The following is a 16,390-nucleotide window of genomic DNA, read 5'->3' as shown; positions in this document are numbered from 1 at the left end:
GATTGGAAAATATATTTTTCTTGCATTTTTCGCTAGTTTCTGTTGTGTCTCACGACAGAGAATGGACTCGTTCTCTAACGCAACAGTCAAGTAGTTTTATTAAACATGGCGATCTCTCAAATACTGCTGAAAAGGCACATGGCATGCGTGCGCATGTAAGAAGGTAACACCGCTGAATAACTGTTGTGACATAGCATCCCTCCCCCCAATTACATACGAGCAGTTTCAACAAACAAGCAAAGTCAGTTATAAGTTCAGTCTTTCAGGTGGTTTCCGTAACCGAGTCGGATAACGTCTAGCCGGTGTCCCCGTGCTGCTAAGGGCAACAGTCGCCTGGTCCCTTGCGGTACTGACAGGGGTGGCGCTGATATGTTCCTCTGTACTTGAACCCTCAATGTTGTCAGGTGTCGGGAACTGCGGAACTTCTCTTCCAATATTGCTTGCTGTTTGTGGGATAGCTGTGAACACAGCTGGGCTCTGTTGCTGTTGTTCGCCCCCCTTGGTCAGATCTTAGGGGCAGGGCAGACCCCTTGAGTTGATCAATGTGTCTCCGCCAAACTGTGTTGGGTGCAATTCTAACTTCATATGTTAAGGGTCCCCTCTGAGCTGTTATGACCCCAGGCATCCACTTGTTTCCGCCACGATAGTCTCGGGCAACAACTTCTTGACCTACATCCAGCTTGCGTCTGTGTCTATTGCTTAGACTCAACTCCAGGTCTTGCTGCTTATCCTCTACTCTCTTCCGTATGTTGGGCTTTAGTGCATCAAGTCTTGTCCGAATATTCCTTCCCATGAGTAGCATTGCTGGCGTCTCCCCTGTTGTTGCACGGGGTGTTGTTCTATAGGCTAGTAAGAAGTTCGCCAGTTTCCAGGAGAGTGGATTCCTTTCGGTTGCTGCTGCCCGCAGAGCTTGTTTGAACGTTTGTACGAACCGCTCGGCCAAACCATTCGTAGCGGGGTGGTATGGCGTTGACCATATGTGTTTGATGTCGTTGTTTCTCATGAAGGATCTAAATTCTTCGGCTACGAATTGGGGCCCATTGTCGCTGACTAATTGTTCTGGTAAGCCGTGGGTAGTAAAAAGCTTTCTCAATTCTTCAACTGTTTTCGTGGCCGTTGTCGAACTCATCTTTACCACTTCTGGCCACTTGGAGTGTGCATCAACAACAACGAGGAACATTTCCCCTAAGAATGGTCCAGCAAAATCAACGTGTATCCGTTGCCAGGGACGAGCTGGCCATTCCCACGAGTGCAATGGTGCGGTTTCCGGGTTTTTCTGGGTGAGTTGGCAGCCGGTGCATTCTTTTGTCATCTGTTCAATTGCTTTATCCATCTCCGGCCACCACACGTAGCTTCTGGCCAAGGCTTTCACCTTGACAACACCAAGGTGACCACTATGGAGTTCATTCAATACTTGAACCTGGTACTTTGACGGGGTTATCACGCGTGTTCCCCACATCAGGCAGCTGTCTTGGACAGTAAGTTCATCTTTTCTTCTGTAATATGGTTCCAGCTCATCCTCGCACTTTGTTGGCCACCCTTGCTTTGCATGTTCTAACACACGTGATAAAACCGGATCCCTTTGGGTTGCGGATCATACCCACACCCACACTGATTGGAAGGATGTCTATCTGAGACATTTGGAAAACCTCCACAGGGTCCACTGTCCATCGTTCATTGTCCCTTGTTACAGGTAGGCGTGATAGCCCGTCAGCATTTCCGTGCTGGGTGGTGTTCTTGTATTCAATGCTGTAGTTAAACCCTGCAAGGAAGAGCGCATAACGTTGTAGGCGAGCAACTGTCATTGCTGGTATCCCTTTCTTTGGATGGAAAATCGAAGTCAGAGGTTCATGGTCCGTTACAAGTGTGAAATGGCGACCAAAGAGGTATAGGTGGAACTTCTTAACTCCCCACACTAGTGCCAATGCTTCCTTATCAATCTGAGAATATTTCTTCTCTGTTTTACTGAGGGTGCGAGATGCAAACGCGATGGGTCTCTCGGAGCCGTCATCCATAATGTGTGACAAGACAGCTCCAATGCCAACTGGTGATGCGTCACAGGCTAGTCTTAAGGGTCGTCCGGGATCATAGTGGGTGAGGACCATGTCTGACGCGATGAGCTCCTTCACTTTTATGAAAGCTTCCTCACAGTCTGTGGTCCACTTCCATTGTTTACCTTGTTCTAAGAGCTGATTCAGGGGTTTAAGGTGGTGGCTAGGTTGGGCAGGAACTTGTGGTAGTAGTTGACTAGTCCCAAAAATGAACGAACTTGTTGTACATTCTCTGGCCTTGGGGCATTGACAACTGCATCAACTTTCTCTTGTGTTTTGTGTAATCCATCCTTGTCTACTTCATGGCCACAGTAGGTTACTTTCTTTTGGAAGAACTCGCACTTTTCCCGGTTTGCTCGTAGACCATGTTCTTATTTCACTGTAATCTTCGGTGGCCTCATGGTTAGTGTGCTCGACACCGGATCGAGTGGTCTGGGTTCGGGGCCTGGCCGGGGACATTGTGTTGTGTTCTTGGGCAAGACACTTTACTCTCACGGTGCCTCTCTCCACCCAGGTGTATAAATGGGTACCGGCGTAATGCTGGGGGTAACCCTGCGATGGACTAGCATCCCATCCAGGGGGGAGTATAAATGCTCCTAGTCGCTTCATGCTACAGAAACCGGAGATAAGCGCCGGCCTGATGAGCCTTCTGGCTCGTAAGCAGAGACTTTACTTTTTTTTTTAATCTTCAAGGAGCCTCTCTAATCTTTTCTGAGTTTCCTGTGTCGGCTGTATGTGTGCAATGGAACAGATGAGCTTCCCGGCAAGTTGGATTTGATGCAGCCAATCTCTCCCAAACAGAGCGGGACCGTGCGTGTTTACGACATACAATGTCAAGTCCTTGGCTTGGTTGTTGTGTTCCACGCGAACATCAAGTTTGCCCTCGGGTGTAAGCCTTTCTCCTGAGTATGTCTTCAGAATGGCTTCTGTCTTTACGAGGGGTGTTTTTGGGAACAATTCCTTGTATTTCTGAAAGGGTAGTGTGGATATCGCTGAACCTGTATCTAGCTCCATCTTTAGGTTCTGTCCATTCACCTTTGGTTCCACCCAGATAACATTATCGATTGTCTGTCTGACGTTATTGACTTCTAAAGATCCTATTAAGCTGTCATCATCCAGCTCTTTGTCCACCCCCAAAGAGTGTAATTTTTGGTTCACTTTCTTCGGTTTTTCCCGATCGGTGGTCTGCTGATTCCTTCCTGAACGGCAAACTCGTTGGATGTGTCCTACTTTCCCGCACTTACGGCAGTTCGCATTCTTAAAATGGCACTCTTCTGATGAATGTAAATTGGATCCACATCGGTAACAACGTCGTTTAGACCATACCTCATCTCTCGCATTCTCCACTTTCCCTTTTTCCTTGCTCAGTTTGTGTATTTCTGACTCATTCTTCCCTTGTAACTCAAGTGAGTCTTTTGCCGCTGCTTCCATCGATAAGGCAATTTGTGTCGCCTTGGTTAATGTCAAATCACGCTCGGAAAGTAGTCGCTTCTGGATAAGTGCGTTGTTTAGTCCGCACACCATTCTATCCCTCAGCGAGTCATCTAAATTTGTGCCGAATTCACAGTGAAGGGAGAGTGTCTTTAATTCAGCTAGGTAGGCACTTACGGTTTCACCTTCGAGCTGATGGCGTTTGTGAAAACGGAACCTCTCTGCGATAAGTAGTGGTTTGGGGCACAGATGTTGTTGTAGGGTAGCAACAATCGCGTCGAAGGTCAAGGAAGATGGTTTTTCTGGTGCACACAAACTGCGTAATAATATATATGTTTTGTTCCCCATAAGGCTAAGTATCACCACTGTGTGTTTTTCTTTCTTGATTTCGTTAGCGATGAAATACTGTTCCACTCGCTCTACGTACGCATCCCAATTGTCCGTAGTTTGGTCGAAAGCTTCGATCTTTCCAATTGACATCATTATCGTATGATGTTCACTAGTTTCTTCTCACTGTGTAAAATCCTCGTCGCCAATCTGTTGTGTCTCACGACAGAGAATGGAATCGTTCTCTAACGCAACAGTCAAGTAGTTTTATTAAACATGGCGATCTCTCAAATACTGCTGAAAAGGCACATGGCATGCGTGCGCATGTAAAAAGGTAACACCGCTGAATAACTGTTGTGACATAGCAGTTTCAATCCAGGTTTAACATAATAGAGCTGTAGTTATTCAAGTCAAGCATTGGAGGGATATAACCTTAAAGCTGAGTGTTTATTTTTAATTTGTTTAGGGCTGCTTTTTGCTCTGAATTGCAGTTTTTGGTATGTCTTAAGATTATTTTCATTTCGAATCTACTAAGGTTGCAAGATGCCTGGATGGCCTATGTCAGAAGAACAGAAACGAAAGAAGAGAGAAAGAGAACGAGAACGACAAAACGGTACACCAGTAATAGCTTAAAGTTGGTGGAAGAAGTTACCCCACAAATTCTTTTCTTGGACACTAAACCGTGTGTTACTTCTAGGGACGAGTTATTTCAAGTGGATGCACTACAAAAAGAAGTCACTTAATTTAAGAGAAAACACTACTTAAATTTGCGTCAGATAGGTAAGGACCACCTTCCTTAAAACAGGGTAAACTAGACAACCTTATTTTAAGAAACTGCTGTCTTGAATTAAGGGACTATTTGTTAATAATATAAGTACCTGTTTTTCTTAAAACAAGGTACACTAAAATCCTTATATTAAGAAAATGCAATCTAAAATCAAGAACTTGTTGTTCAACTATTAAGGGGCCATATCTCTTAAATCAAAACATTCTGATATCCCTATTTTTGGATGAACACTCTTCAATCAAGACACTGTCCCTTACTTTTTTAAGGAACCACCTCCCACAAAGCAAGAGCCAACTCTTCAACTTTAAGGAGCCATCTTCCTTAAAACATAACAATTTGATACGCTTGTTGTAAGATACCAAAACTCTTCCTTCGAGACCTTGTTTGTCAACGTTTTATCACAGTAAAAGCCTTTCTTCAATATGGCTATTATTCCAGGCTTATAATAAGCCCATTGAAAGAAATACATATGTAACAACAACTTATTATACATGGAAAATGATGGAAGCACAGATCAAAAAAGATAAAAAACTTTGCTCTTTAATTTTCTGAGAAAGTCGTGCAATCTAAAACTGAGGAATTCAAGACTAATTAACTCTAAAAATACAAACAACACTCGTCAAACAGTAAATTAATTCCCTTCATTCAAGAACAATATTACATTTCCTTTGGTTTAAGAGCAAAAGTTGAATACATATTATTATTAAGAGCAAAAGTTTGATACATATTATTAGGAAGACCAACATTTGTAGAACGTTAACACATTTCAATCCTGTCACTCCCTTTGAGGTAATTAAACCTTACAAATGTAAATTAAAATCAACAGGTATGATTGCAGTAAATACCTCCAAAAACTGAACATTTCTCTAGTTAAATTTTAACAGGAACAGAGCATTACAGCAACCCAGGAACCAAAATATTTCAAAGACACATTTTAAGTCTGTTTTACAACATTTCATTTCAGTTTTTGGTTGGTTTCTATGTACTTTCAGACCCCAGTTAAGTATACCAATTCCAGAATAGGAAGACCTTTTTTACCTTGCTACCTTGCTAGTTTATTGTACTGAGAAAATATTTCAAAAAAGGTAAACGTGTTGTATTTTTTCAAGATGTACTAGCAAATGACACTGCAAAAAACTCTTACTAAAACATTCAAGTAAGCGAGAAGTTCTGACACTAAAACCTGTTTTATGGGCCACACCAAGACAAAGGGTGACAAAAAAGTGTTGCCTTCCCCTGAGCCTACTGCATACACCCTCAAATTCAAACGTTTTCTTTTTTTGTATCTTTATTCCACTGTTATAAAATTGTAAATGTGTGAGTGAAAGAGAGTTTTATTGTGTATATTGTGTTTTGAACTATCAAGAGTTAAGAATGCTAATTCAAAGGCCAAAACACAAACTGATAATTTGAGCTTGCATACACAAGGCACATATGTGTTCAAATGCAAAAAAACGACCTATAAACCCAAATGATAAAAGGATCAATGACATAGCTCTACTTGATGACTTAAGCATCTATATTCATCCAATGCTCGTCGGACTCTAATTCATGCATCATTCTTCAACATTTCTTTTCGACGCTCAACAAAGGTCAATTTTAAGAGCTCCAAGACAGTTTTAGTGTTCCATTTTCCTTTTGCAAGCTCTGCTTTAAGTTTGCTTTTGTTTCTCTCAATGGTGACTGCATCATCCACTTCCATTCCAAGTCCTGCCAGTGAAAAGTGATAGCAATTGGCAAAATAAAAATAAAAACTCACTGACACTGAATTTGTTTAAAAACCTCTCCTACAAAGTAATAAGGGGGGTCTGCTATTTTGTATTTCCTTTGCGATAATCTGCCTTTTATACTATGTAATCCACTGCACTATGTTTTCCACTTTACATCCCATCTCAACTTGTCCTTGCTATGAAAGGTTTGTGTGAAATGTTTGTACTTGCAATGTCAATCACAGAGAATAGACAACCGTGATCAAGAATTACCTTGCAAACAACACAATGTATATATTTTAGTCATGTTAGTCACATATGACTGAAGGTGCTAAATATAAATAGTTACCACTGCTTTCTTCGTTAGAGCTCACACTTGTCATGTCCTCAGAATTAACTTCTGAATGCCCACTGTTCATGTTTTCAAGGAGTAAATTAAAACTAATTACCTTTAAGACAAAGAAAGGAACACCAGCCCGAAAAATATTACCACCTTCTCTTTGCCAACTCTGGCGGGAAAACCAACGGAATGTGATATAGGAGTCACATGATCTATCGTCTCCTGGTCTTCTCGTCTTGTTTATCCTGCAGGCCGTGATGTCGCGTTTTTTGGAAATGTAGGCTGTTTTCTGGCGTTTTTATTTGCCTTTTGTTAAGTGAATTACTCACTCATTTCTATTTACAGCATAAAAATAAAGAACATTTTCACATTAAATGTGGAATTCAGGGTTGTAAAAATGAATACAGGCTCTACAAGCAGATGTGACCTTCAATCGATCAAGTTTAGCCTTTATATTAGCAGGTCCCGTAATGTAAGTTTGCTATTCTCAAATTAAGAATAAGGCTCTTGAATTAAACCAGCTATTTGTAGCTTAAGGGACCCATTTTTTCAAATAAGAAGCACCTTCTTAATTCAAGAGTTACAATAGGGAGATATGTCCTTAAAATAAGTTCGCTTTTCCTACAACAACCTTAAATTGGAATTTTCATCCTAAAATCAAGTTCTATGCCTTAATATAAGTATTTATGTTTCAAAATAAGAAGCATATTCTTAAATCAAGGGTAGTCATACTACTTATTTAAAGAGTTAGTTACTAAAAGTAAGCAACTTCTTTTTGTAGTGTGCGTATTTCTAAAACGTGGTTTAGTCTTTTTTTCCCTTGTTCAGGAATGAAACTCGAACTTTTATTGTTAACTGGAATTGAATAACAATCATCTGGTTTTTTTTTGGACAGAAATAATCGATCTGTTGCTGGTTTGTTTGGCCTTAAAATGCGTGTGAACAAGAAGTTTTTTTACTCAGCTTGCCTAACTGTTTTTCGATGTGCCTCGACAGTGACAAGAATTGTGCACTTATGTTCTTAAAATGTAATCGCAATGAGTTCTCGTAAACGTATAAGGAGAAACATGACCAGCTTGGGTTTTCAGAAGTTTGTTTTTTACAGGTAATTTGTTGGAGATCTTGTTTGAAGTTTGTCCTTTCTAGCCGATTCTGGTTCTAAGCCAAGCTGGCGTGTTTCAATGAAATACATCGAATTGTAAATGATCTCGTTTCCAAAGATAAAGTGGAATAAATGAACTACATCAATAAAGCTCCTTTTTTGACCTGGAACCGACAAAGACGTTCTGTCACATCACGAGCTATAGTACGTCTGTGATTTATAATTTTAGCGTGATTCCTATTCACTGGCGTTTGACAGTCGACTCTGAAATGGCTTTTTTCCGTTCGCTTGCTGAGGATTTGCTTGTTTTCTTTTAAAACTCCTGTGATTCAAGAAAAATTAATTGCCTAACTGGTGAATTCGACAGTAGATTTCGCTGGAAAAACCGATATCACACTCGTCCCTTCGTGATTCATGCGATCAGTCGGTTTTTCAGGTGAAATTAACTGTGGAATTCACTAGTTAGGCAGCGAATATAATGTTACATAATTAAGCAATTTCCAGGAAAACCAAAAGGCGGACAGTTCCAAAGCTTTTTATTTTCACTAATCCTACAGCCAGTAAAAGTAAACAAGCCGGGAGCTCCGCTTTTAGGCTTGGCTAAATCTATATATTAGGAAATTAAAATGCATCATTTTTAAAAGAAGGATACAAAACAAAATAGGAGCCTGTAATACGTATGTGTAAAAAACCGCTGAAAATGGTGAATGATGGAGGGAGTAGATTGTGGTTCAACCGCATCACATTTTTGCTCCATATCTCCTAAATGAAACAAAATTCATGACGAGAAACAAAATATTTTTGTATCGCTTCATGTATTTCAGCAAATGTTTCCGCATAGTGCCGATTACTTACCCTTTACTAAGTTAACGGTGGAAGCTGGTCGCAAATTGGCAACTCGTCCAGATATCACAAAGGGAAAAAATTCAGTCGGAAATGCGACTGTATTGGTCGCAATTTCGAGTCCTGATTTACCTTAAGCATGTAAATCCATTGGACGGGCCTAATTATTAGTTCTATAAATTGTTTAAATTTGTGTAATTTCCGCATAATCAATGCATGGTTACGCATAATATGGCCAAAAATTCCGCATTATCTTTAATTTTCTGTGCATCCTATCAGAAGCCCTGTAATAGACTATGATTAACCAATGAACTAATGAGAACAAGAATATTATTTTTCTCATTATTTATGCTGTTTTTCAAGGATTCGTGACCCATCTTTAGCAAACATATTTATAACCTTGCAATGATGAGAAGTCAACAATGATGACCACTTAATCACCTGTACATTATTGTCAGTGACTTAAGCTACCTTAAGTCTGACTTAAGCTAAGTTTTCTCTCTGATAATGTTCTTTATTAAACTTTTCTTATTAAACAGCTGGCACTGGACTCACAAAATGCAGTAGAAAAGATTGCAGTCCTTTTTGCTGGCACAACTTCAAGGAGTGCCACAAATTGGTTTGTCGCCAAGAAAGAGCAAGATCTCATGAGACACTTCATAGAGGTCTTCATACAACCCAGAGGGATGCTGCTTGAGTTGGGCAGTTCACAGGCTCAAGCTACTTGGATTCCTGCTTATTTTTCTCCTGCTTGCAGTCTTTGATTTTCCTCAACGTGTTATTACAGTAATGCACAATTTACAGTGATCCAGTCCACAACTTCAGGTAGTCAATAGAATGATATGCATCTCTCTAATTCTTCTGTAGGTGATTCCCTGGTTTTGCATTGCACAACCATACAGCGCATAGTTTCTTGCATCAGTTGGGCGCACAGTAGTGCGGGCACATTGATAAATAGCGGATTTTCATTGACGCCAAGCTTAATCCACCAAGGAATGGCTATTTTGTTCTGAATGAGTTGTTGAGAGTGTTGTCTTCGTGAAATAGTAAAAAAATAAGCAAAAATCTATGGCCAGTTTTGGAAAAAACTGTATGGAAGCCACTCTATGGACCAGACACTCTAATTAAATCTATTTTGGGCTGATAAGTACTCCCAAAGCCATTGAAATATTTTTTTCAGGTACATAAGTGAATTAACCATAGAATGACACCACGCTCTGCTTACATCATGGATTGCTTTTATAAAATATAGCTTTGCTTGTTCAACATCGACAAACAAGATCCAGTCAGTGTATTCAACATGGAGATCACAAAACTGAGCAATGCAAGATCATCAGCGTCAGGCACTGATGCGGAGTGAAACTTTGCGGTTTATTCTTTTTTCTTTAAGTGGTGAAGCAAAGATCATGCAGACATAATTCCTAAAACTTTTTGAGACATGTTTAATGTCTAGCATTTGCCTTGAAACATTTGCCGAGATTTCGTTTCGTTAATTATAAATTACCTAGAAAAGTCTTGAGTGGAAACCTTAACATTTAAGAACATTTCCTCCATAACAAGTTCCCCACGTTCTTTCATTGTGTATTTTACATGGAAATTTCTATCTATTAGACACCTTGTGGCAAAGAATACCTGGAACTATTTTATCTAGGCAACAGGGATGTACATGGAAATTTCCAGACACATCTTGTGGCAGAGAATGTCTGAAACTACTTTGTCTTGGCAACTGGGGTGTACATGGAAATGTCCATAGATACCTTGTGGCCAAGAATATCTGAAACTACTTCGTCTAAGCAACTGGGATGTACATGGAAATTTCCATACACATCTTGTGGGAGAGAATATCTGAAACTACTTTGTCTTGGCAACTGGGATTGAACACACACTCTGTGCGTAATAAGACGATGGAGGTTAAGGATTTTGTGGTAGATTTTAATGTAGATATTCTAGCTCTTACAGAGACTTGGCTGAGACTACACAATATGGATGATGTTGAGAGTGGAACACTATGTCCAACTGGTTATAGATTCGTACGTGTTCGCAGGAAACAAGGAAGAGGAGGTGGTGTTGGTATGTTATTTAAGGATGTGCTGAACATCAACACTTCATTAACAGTCGATTATGATACATTTGAAATCATGGATGTTTGTCTATGGAGCCTATATACTGTCAGGATCTAAGTCATCTATCGTCCACCTGATAATTCCTCTCGCAATCGATTCTTTGAGGAATTCTCACATCTACTTGAATCTGCAACTGTGGAGTCTTCTGATCGAGTCCTAATTACTGGTGACTTTAACTTGCATATGGATTGTCAAAATGATGTAAATGCCAAACGTTTTACTGATATCTTGGAATCCTTTGACCTTGAACGTGTCTGTGCTGGGACTCACTGCAATGGCCATACTCTTGACTTACTTAAAACAAGTCTGATGATAACATGCTCAATAATATCAAAGTCTATGATCCTAACATCTCTGATCATTCGGCTGTAATGTGTGATGTCTCCATAAGGAAGCCCCAGTTTAGGAAGGAAGTTATCTTCTATCGGAACCTTCGGTCTCTTGATATGGAGTCTTTTCTTAGTGATGTTGCTGACTGCCCTCTCGTTATTGATCCTTCTGGCGATCTTGATCATCTAGTTCAACGTTATGACACCTTATTAAGATCAGTAATAGACAAGCATGCTCCTGCCAAGCGCCGAGTTGTTACTATTAGGCCTGCTGCTCCATGGTACACTAATGAGGTATCTGTAGAGAAGCGTAAGCGACGACGCCCAGAAAGAAAATGGCGAAGAACCAGGCTGCAGGCTAATCGACAAGAATATACTCGTCAGTGCTGTGTTGTAAATAATTTAATCAAGTCGCTGAAATCCTCTTACTACACTACCATCATTACTGAAAACTCAACTGATCAACGGGTTTTGTTTAATACAGTAAAAAAACTACTACAAAAGCAATCAACTGCATGGTATCCATCTTTTTGTAGTGATGCACTAGCTAATTCATTTGTTGAATATTTCATTGACAAGATTGATCGCATCCATGCCACACTGATAGACAAGAATTCTGCACAAGGTAATGATGCTAATGATGTGACTCTTGGTAACCACGTGGAATGCAACTCTGTGTTCTCACACTTTATTAATGTCAGTTATGATAACATCAAGGGACTTGCATTGAGATCTATCAATAAATCCTGTGTACTTGATCCTCTGCCTGCAGTGGTAATGAAGGAATGTTTCAATTTACTAACACCCATGTTGACTAACATAGTGAATACATCTTTATCTACTGGAGTTATGCCTGATGTCCTAAAGATTGCAGCTGTGACACCGACTTTAAAGAAATATAATGCTGATTTCACTAAATATGAAAATATGTATTAGTAATGCCATGATTAATTTGCTTAAAATAGACACAAAGAATATTCTAGACCACATAGTTAAAACCTATTTAAGAACCGTTGTTGTTAGCATTTGTTGTTAGTATTTGTTGTTGGAGATTTTAGTAGTTCCGGAAATTCGTTCAGTTCAGATCAAGTTCAATTTAATCCAGATCAAGTTCAAGTGTAAGGTTCAACGCTTCCACGAGATCCAATAAAACTCTGCTAAACATTGGTAGCAGAGCGAGGTTCAACAAGATGAGTGGCTTACGATATCAGAAGAACAAGTTGCGGAGTTTTATTTACGACATGAGAGATGAACTCATCAGTGGAATTGAGGACAAAAGTATTGACGAAAAGAAAGTGAAGCTGTTATACAACAAGATGTTAGATGCGTTCCAGGAGTTAAGAGAAATTTGTAATGATCTACATGAACAGTGGGAAGTGTACAAAGAAGTTGATAAACAAGCAAGATTGCAAGGTGAATTTACTCAAGTGAGTTCTCTTGTTCAGGAAACAACTCAATTGGTCATTGAATATGAGGAAGTCCTTCGAAATGTACAAGCACGTCAGCATGCACGTCACTATGAGGATGAACCGAGGATCTCGAAAGAAAAAAAGCCCTCTCAAACTGGTTTGGATCAACAAATAGAAAAATTGATTTCACAGTTCGAGAATTCCATAGCAGATATTGGACAACAACAGAAGGATATTTACCAGAAGCTCACAACTACTAAGGGTTATTCCCCTGAAATGTTAATTCAGTTGAGTCAAACAGAGCCCTTACCTAAACAATCTGGAGGGATGATCCCAAACATCGACAGAAAAACACAGCCAGCCTTTGCTCAAGGGAGAAGCTCGGAAGAATTCAAGAGTTCAACTCCAAAGGTATCCACTGCTGCCAATATCGAGCCTGTTCCTTTAACGTTGGTGAGTGCAGAACAAGGAGCCCGTCAAACAAGTTCAGGTTTAAATGATGCAGATCCATTCAAAGGTCTAACAAGATTACAATACCAAAGTTCAAGGGAGAGAAGCGATCACTTGAGGCATGGTATGCTGGGTTCTATCAGATAATAGGGAGACACAACAAGGTAACACCCGAGCAAAAACTGCTGAGATTGTACAGTTGTCTTGAGGGAGAGGCGCTGTGCACTATTCAAAATCTGGGTTATTCTGCTGCTGCATATGATGTAGCTATAGCAAGACTAGTGCGAAAGTATGGCGGAAAGAGAAGAGAACTCACAATGAGGCTAGAAGAACTGGACAAGTTTCGTGGAGTACGTGAGGGAAATGCAAATGACCTTGAACATTTTGCAGAGTTATTAGATACACTCATTGTGAAGTTATGTGATGCTGGACAAGAGGGTGAATAAAGGGCAGGTTCACTGTATGTCTCACTCCACCGAAAGCTAAATGAGCAGTCGATAGTGAAGTACCGGGATTGGTTAAGGGAGAAACATTTGGAGGGCAACGTTAAAAACTTGCATGACTTTGTCAATGATGAAGCTGAAAGCTGGATGCTTGCATTAGAGACAGTCAAAGGATTGGGACAACAGAAGACAAGAGCCCTCTCTGGAGGCCGTACATTGGCAGTCTCCCAAGTGTCAGTTAAGAATAAAAACGTTCCTGAAAGATGTAAGCTCTGCTCAAAGGAGCATGATCTGTGGCAGTGTAGCCAATTTAAAGCCTTACCAGTGGAAAAAAGGTGGGACAAAGCAAGAGAATTACATGTTTGTTTCTGCTGCATATCAAGCTATCATAGAAGTACAACCTGCAGGAGAAGCAGGTCTTGTTCAATTGATGGATGTCGTTCCAACCCCCATCACTTGCTACACAACCAAGCTCACAAGAGAGTTGCCATGGGCGTCTCAAAAAATCAGAACACCATGGAAGTACCAAAATCTGAAATAGTCCGTAACGACAGTTTCGCCCTCACAAGTAATTCCATGGAAGGGGAGCCTGGAGCAGAAACATTTGTGGCTTCGCTCTCTAAAAGCACAGAATATCTCCCATTGAGGACTTTCCCAGTCATTCTGAAGAATGGAAGTAAGTCAATGCGCATTAATGCTTTGCTGGATGATGGAAGTACTAGAACTTATGTAAATGAGGATGTTGCAGATTGCCTAGGGTTGGAAGGTGAGCCAGTTTCATTGAATGTCCGACTCCTGAATGACACTACAGCCCAGCTTAGAAGTCGATCAGTTAAATTTGAGCTAGAGAGCTGCGATGGTCGTGTGAAAAAAGAGGTTGCAACCCAGACAACAAAACGCGTTACTAAACGGCTTAACGGCCTCTTTTCAGCAGTCAGGAAAAATTCCTAACTCCAACGAGCTGTTAATTATGTTGGTGATCACCGAAATAAGTGATTCACTACAGGACTTCAGTAAGTGCGTGGGTATGGGATCGAGGCAACAGGAAGTTGATCTAGAGTTTGCAATGAGCACATGCACCTCGTCCTCGGCTAAAAGCTCAAAGGCTTCAATGCGAGTCGGAGGAATTGTAGAGTCACTATTTACATCACTGTCATCCAGGACATAACTCTGATCATTCGGAATATAACCTTGGTCAAGCTCTTCGTGCAATCGGCTGATTTTTTGCACAAAGTACTTCCCAATGTCATTTGCAAGTGCTCATTTGTCCGTATAGTATGAGAAGCATAACGATTTTGTTTCCTCTAGAAGGTTTTTCACACCACGAAATAACTTGCCTTGGTTTTCAGAATTCTAGCTGATAAAATCGGTGAGAAAAGCTGATTTTGCTTCTTTCAGCAAATGTGTGACATGGTTTTTGTGTAGTTTGAATGAAACAAGATCAGCAACAGATCTGGTAGTTCTCCATTTCCTTTCGGCACATCTGCGCGCTGTCTTAACCTCACGGATTTCCTCCGAGTACCAAGGTACTTGCGGTCTAACTGTGACAGTTTTGGTTTTTAGCGGCGCATGACGATCGAGTAATCTAGCAAGCGTGGTGTTAGAACAGTCTACCAGTTTCACAGGCTGAGGTGGTGGGTCCTGGCACAATCTTGAAGCAGATGAATCCTCCATAAATGCTGTTATGTCAATAGCCTTCGTTTTCCTAAAAGATACCTTTTTTCTCGACAGTTGAGGTACCGAAATATTTATAGTGAAAAGTGCTAAACAGTGGTCAGAAAAATAGGTACCAGGTCGGACATCTTGTATAAGATCAGAATTCAAAGTCCTGGATATCATCAAATCCAAAGTGTTCCCAGAGGTATGAGTAGGAAAGTCAATATGCTGGTGTAAGCCCATCGATGACAGTAGATCTAAAAATTGAGCTGATTCCTTGATGAATGTCTCAGACTGTACTTCGCTACCAGATGTACTAGCAGATTTGTCAGCTGTCTGGTCAACTCGTGAAGATGACTTCTTGTGCAGAAATTGATGGATAGCGCCTTCTCCTGAACCTTTTGCTGCTTTCTTGTCCTTGCACTTCTTTACACGCTTACTCACAGCCTGTTTTCTTTGGAGCAAGGTCAGCTCTTCTTGATACTTCCTTTTCTTTGTTCTTAGGTCATCCATTTCTTTTGAAACATCAAGGGCCTTACTGTAGTTATTCGCATTAGCGCATTTTTCTCTTTGTTTTAGGGCATAGCTTAACTGCAAGTCAACCTCCTTTAAATCCTCTTGCAGCTGTGAAACTCTCCTGTTTCTAATATCTTGGCTAACATGCTCTCTTAACGGTGTGTCACGAGATGGTCCAAATGCTTTGGATCCTTCCTTGTTCAGTTTCAGCCGTGCCTGCCTCTGCAGTTCTAGTTTATCACATAGCAAGGAGGGGTCGTGCATGGCAAGAGCGAAGGTGGCGTCATTCATGGCTTTGCGGTAACTATAAAGCTTGTCATCGGGCTTAAGCTGATATATTTGAGACAGCTTTTGTACTTGCTGAGGGTCAACTGTGGTGGTTTCTCTGTTTTTGGTATCAGATGTTACCTAAAACATTTTTTGTAGGAAGAAGGGCAAAATCTAAATTAAATTGATAATATCAATTCGTTTTGCACATTTGCGTAAAAGTGATATATATATATACTTTGTGATCTTTGATCTAGTAAAAATGTAAACCTCTGGTTGGTAATTCAATTACAATGTATATCAACATAAGTGAATGCACACGCGTTATTACTTTGTTCCCTGCATGATTGCATTTTCATCCTGCTACTAAGGAAATATTTCTAATGGCTGTAATTGTCAAGGAGTGGTACCCATATAACTGTTATCACTCACCACAGCTGGTCATATTGTGATATCTCCAGTTGAAGTAAAAGCAATAGTGGCTTGGCGATTCTCCTCCTTTTAGTTGTATTTACGTATGTCTAGGCTGTTTTCTTATTCGTTACGTCTTGCAAAAACGAATTATGGCTTCTGGAAATATACCTCCTCTGCCTCCCCAAAGGAGAGA

General features: G+C 40.4%; 1 protein-coding gene and 1 pseudogene across 1 annotated transcript; both read right to left on the bottom strand.

Annotated features, from left to right (window-relative positions):
- Positions 1–2,732: 2,732 nt before the first annotated feature.
- On the bottom strand, positions 2,733–3,965 carry LOC138040327 (uncharacterized). Its single transcript, XM_068886074.1, has one exon. The coding sequence runs from the start codon at positions 3,963–3,965 to the stop codon at positions 2,733–2,735; it is 1,233 nt and encodes a 410-aa protein (XP_068742175.1).
- Positions 3,966–14,271: 10,306 nt separating this feature from the next.
- LOC138040326 (uncharacterized) lies at positions 14,272–15,807 on the bottom strand (annotated as a pseudogene).
- Between the last annotated feature and the right edge of the window lie 583 nt (positions 15,808–16,390).

Source organism: Montipora capricornis, chromosome 3 (assembly GCF_036669925.1).
Source record: "Montipora capricornis isolate CH-2021 chromosome 3, ASM3666992v2, whole genome shotgun sequence".
Lineage (NCBI taxonomy): Eukaryota > Metazoa > Cnidaria > Anthozoa > Scleractinia > Acroporidae > Montipora > Montipora capricornis.
This window is presented reverse-complemented; position numbering and strand designations above follow the sequence as displayed.

Bases quoted from the DNA above. Each gene is read 5' to 3' on its own strand.
- LOC138040327 (XM_068886074.1), bottom strand. From the start codon at position 3,965: ATGATGTCAATTGGAAAGATCGAAGCTTTCGACCAAACTACGGACAAT.